The sequence below is a fragment of the Protobothrops mucrosquamatus genome, unplaced genomic scaffold, assembly GCF_001527695.2.
Source record: "Protobothrops mucrosquamatus isolate PMUCROS unplaced genomic scaffold, P.Mucros_1.0 scaffold10394, whole genome shotgun sequence".
Classification (NCBI taxonomy): domain Eukaryota; kingdom Metazoa; phylum Chordata; class Lepidosauria; order Squamata; family Viperidae; genus Protobothrops; species Protobothrops mucrosquamatus.
In genome coordinates, this window is record NW_015396180.1 from 4,580 (window position 1) to 8,637 (window position 4,058).

Consider the following 4,058-nt stretch of genomic DNA (forward strand, 5'->3'; position numbering starts at 1 on the left):
TCCAGTGTGAAGTTTCTCATGTAGAATTAGGTGTGACCTTTGGGAGAAACATCTCCCACATTCTGAGCACATTTCATTTTTCTTTTTTTCTACACGCTCGTAAGGCTTCTTTCCTATGTGAATCTTCTTGTGTCTTTTAAGATATTCATCGCACAAAAAAGACTTCCCACACTCCGGACATTTATATGGTTTCTCTCCAATGTGGGTTCTCTGATGTATCAAAAGTCTGTCTTTCCGAGTGAAAGATTTCTCACACACTGAGCATTTATGGGTCTTCTCTGCTGTATGGACTTGCCAGTGACTTCTAAGATGAGTTGAATGAATAAATGCTCTCCCACAGTCTAAACATTTGAATTTCCTTTCCCCTCTGTGAATTTCCTTATGATGTCTGAGGTTTGCTATCATATGAAAAAATTTTCCACACTCGATGCATTGATAGGGTTTCTCCCCTGTGTGGATTATCTGATGTCGAAAAAGACTTTTCTTTAGAGCGAAACATTTCTCACAATCGTTACATTTATAGAGTTTTTCTCTCGTGTGCGTCTTTTGGTGACTCCGAAGTCTGGAAGAACTCCCAAATCGTTTCTCACATTCCGGGCATTCATGGGGTCTTTCCCCAGTGTGGACTGTCTGGTGTCGCTGCAGGGTTGATTTGCTGGAAAAACATTTTCCACACTCCAGACATTCATAAGGTCTCTCCCCAGTGTGGATTCTCTGATGTCGCCGCAGGGCTGATTTGCTGGAAAAACATTTCCCACATTCTAGGCACGTTCTGCTTTCCTCCTTTGTGTGTGTTTTATGATGTTTGCAAAGTGATGAACTCCGAGTGAAACCTTTTCCACACTCGAAGCATTTATAAGGTTTTATTTCCATGTGAATTTTCCTCCGGATTTTGACAGTTCTTTTGCAAACAAAAGATTTCCCACACTACAAACATTGATAAGGTTTTTGTCCAGTGTGGATTTGTTGATGTTTAAGCATCTCTGACTTTTGAGAAAAGCAAAGCCCACATTGCACACAATTGCAGGGGTTTCTCTTCAGTTGGGCTGTTCTGAGGCCTGGAAAAACACTGAGGCCTTCCTGAGGTCTCTTTCCCTGGTGGATACGCTAAGGAGCTCCGATGTCCCAGCCTTTAGCAAAATGCTTCCCACACTCTCCACATTTGTAGGGATATCCCACACTCAGAGCACTTGAAGAGTCTCTCCTGGTTCCTCTGAGGGGACCTTCTATCAAAGTATTTCTCCACCCAGCATAATTTCCGGCGCTTTCTCAGTTGCAGGGCTTTCTAAACGCAGAAAATCTAATAACTGGAACTTTGTCCACTTTTCCCGGTGTCACGTGCTGGATGAAGGAAAAAGAAGTAAAGAAGAGAGAAAGATTCATGATGGCTGACAGAATAGGAATAGCACTTAAGACATATATATTGCTTCTCAGTGCTTTACGGCCCTCTCTAAGCGGTATACAGAATCGGCATATTGCCTCCCAACAATTTGGGTCATTTTGCCAACTTCGGAAGGATGGAAGGGCGAATTAATCTTGAGACAGTGAGAATCGAACTGCTGGCAGTTGGCAGAATTAGCCTGCAATACTGCATTCTAACCTCTGTGCTATCACGGCTTTCCCTTTTGCTCCCCATTTGCCTGCCCGAATTGTTAATAATCCATGCCTTTACCTTTGTAGTTATTCATGGACATTGTCCTTTGGCCACCACAGACTGAACATGGGGTCCTCCTAAAATGGCTTTCTATTATTCTTTTATAGTTTAGGGAGGGTGTACATATATTCATCAGGGTCATCAGTACCTCATGGTGGGTATTAAGACCCCCACTTCCCCAAAGGGAGACTGATGGCTTCCTTTGGCCAAAACGTCCACCTGGTGGTCCTACCTGCCCAAGATAGACTTTGGGCTCCAACGTCAGCCACTTTCTTTCGGCTTCGTGTGTTGCGTCCACCCAACCACTGGAATCACTTCACCAAGGGCAGCAGCACCAGAAACCATGGTTAAACTAGCAATGCTTTAGTTGAGGGATGTGTACTTTCTGGTCTAAAAGTTGATCCCCGCTTTGGGAGAGTGTGATAGGGTGAAACTCAAATTTTATTCCGTGGCCTTTACAGTTTAACAAAATTATAGTACGGTATTACGAAGTTTTTCTCCTCCCATATTTCATCATCTTACCCTTCGGTGTCATTGAATTCTGCAGCTTGAGGCCTTGGTCAAGTCCAACATCCATCCTGAATCCCTTCCTCTTTTTTCCCCATTCCCTCTTTTCTCATCTGCAGCTCTGTTCATTTTTCCCTTCTTTTCCCCTCCATTTCTCTCCCAAGCTTCTTCTACCATTTGTTAGTTTCCTTCCTAAATCAGCCACCAAGAAGCAGCTGCCGCATCACAGCCTCTTCTGAGAAAAAACCACAGAAATAACATTTTTTAGAGATTCTACCCAGCTTTGTAGAAAGCGAAGAAAATCAAAGCATTAGTTGGTTATCCCCCTCAAAGATTCCCTAACGTTAAAACAGCTCTTGGGTGGAAACAGTTTCCCAGCACGAGGGGCTCAGGAGAAAGAGATGCTGGCAATGCTAACTCCCAAGAAAAAGGGGCTCAGAGGCAGCTACAAGCAGGGGAGGCAGGGGGAAGAAAGGAAATCAGACCTGATTGAGAGGGAGCATAGTAACCCTGTCCCTACTCCGCAGAGGGCAGATCCTTTTTTCTTTGTCGTTTTTCAGAGTTTTCATCCTGCTTTCCTGAGAGGGCAGCATTTGGGTGGGTGAAGCTGCCCCCTTTTGCCCCCCCGAAGCTACAGCCGAGCAAGACGCCCGTCTGCTTGCGCTCTTCCCCGTCTGAGGTTTTTATTATCATGAGCATTTCTGTTGGGGATAGCCAACTAGCACTCCAACATGCCCCCCATGCCCCCACTTCAATGGCAGAAGCCGCACCCCCCCCCCCAAAGGCCCTGCAATCACCTATCGGCTTCTTTGAGTCAACCAGAAGGAGAGAAGGGGATCGAATAGTGCAAAGATGAATGTCAGAGAAACAGGCACAAGTTTCCCATTAAAACTGAGATAATTGGGTGTGTAGATAGTCATCAACTTACAAAGACAACTGAGCTCAAAATTTGTGTTGCTAAGTGAGAAATTTTAAATTAGTTTTCTCCCATTTTATGACTTGTCTTGGAACATTTGTTAAGTCAATCACTGCAGTTGTTAAATCAGGAACAGTTCTTAAGTGAATCTGGTCTTCCCATTGACTTTCCTCGTCAGAAGGTTGTACAAGGGGATCACATGACCCTGGGACACTGTGACCATCATAAATATGAATCAGTTGCCAAGCATCTGAATCTAAATCACAAGACTCTGAGGATGCTGCAACAGTCATAAGTGTGAAAAATGGTCGTACATCACCTTGCTAGGTGACTGGTTGTACTCAAATATTGCCATATCCTAAAAGTGGAACAACCTGTGAAAAGGTTGAAAAGCCCTGATATAGGATCTCCTGCTTGAGGAAGGGGTTGGACTACCAGACCTCCAAAGTCCCTCCCAGCTTTATTCTGATTGATAAAACCCACCAAGGGGCTGCCACATTCTTTGACATTGTGACTAAATTATAGACCAGCAAAAAGCTGTAGGTGAGGTAGATGGGAAATGTCATAGGAAAATGTTTTTAAAATGTTTTGTTATATCAATAAGGGGAATAGAGTATTGTAGTATTTGATTGTGCTTAATTGTGCCTAAAATCCATGTAACCTGTGTGCCAATTCTAAGGAGACAACCTTTTACAAGAAGTGCCAACTGAAAGTCACAGATGGTGTAAGATATTACCGCCTAGGGAGGTGAGGCAAGATAAGCCTTCTGTATGAACTTCTTGTTTTCTTCTGTGTGGTCTCTAGACATGAACTTCTCCGTTTAGTGTGTTAAAGGTAGATAAGAAGTCATCCATTGGGTTAGGCGTGGGTGGCAAGCTGTATAAGAATGACACGCTGGAAATAGCCCAGTGTTCAGAATCTGTCATGCTAATGCTCTGAACCATTGTGCACAAATAAACCTGTCTTCTCCAACCCTTCGTG

At 43.9% G+C, this 4,058-nt stretch overlaps 1 protein-coding gene across 1 annotated transcript; it reads right to left on the reverse strand.

Annotated features, from left to right (window-relative positions):
* Positions 1-93: 93 nt before the first annotated feature.
* Positions 94-927, reverse strand: LOC107301168 (zinc finger protein 253-like; the record flags this gene model as incomplete). Its single annotated transcript, XM_015830429.1, has 2 exons — positions 94-655; positions 845-927. Coding segments are annotated over 2 exons (645 nt in total), but the record flags the coding sequence as incomplete, so codon positions are not given.
* Between the last annotated feature and the right edge of the window lie 3,131 nt (positions 928-4,058).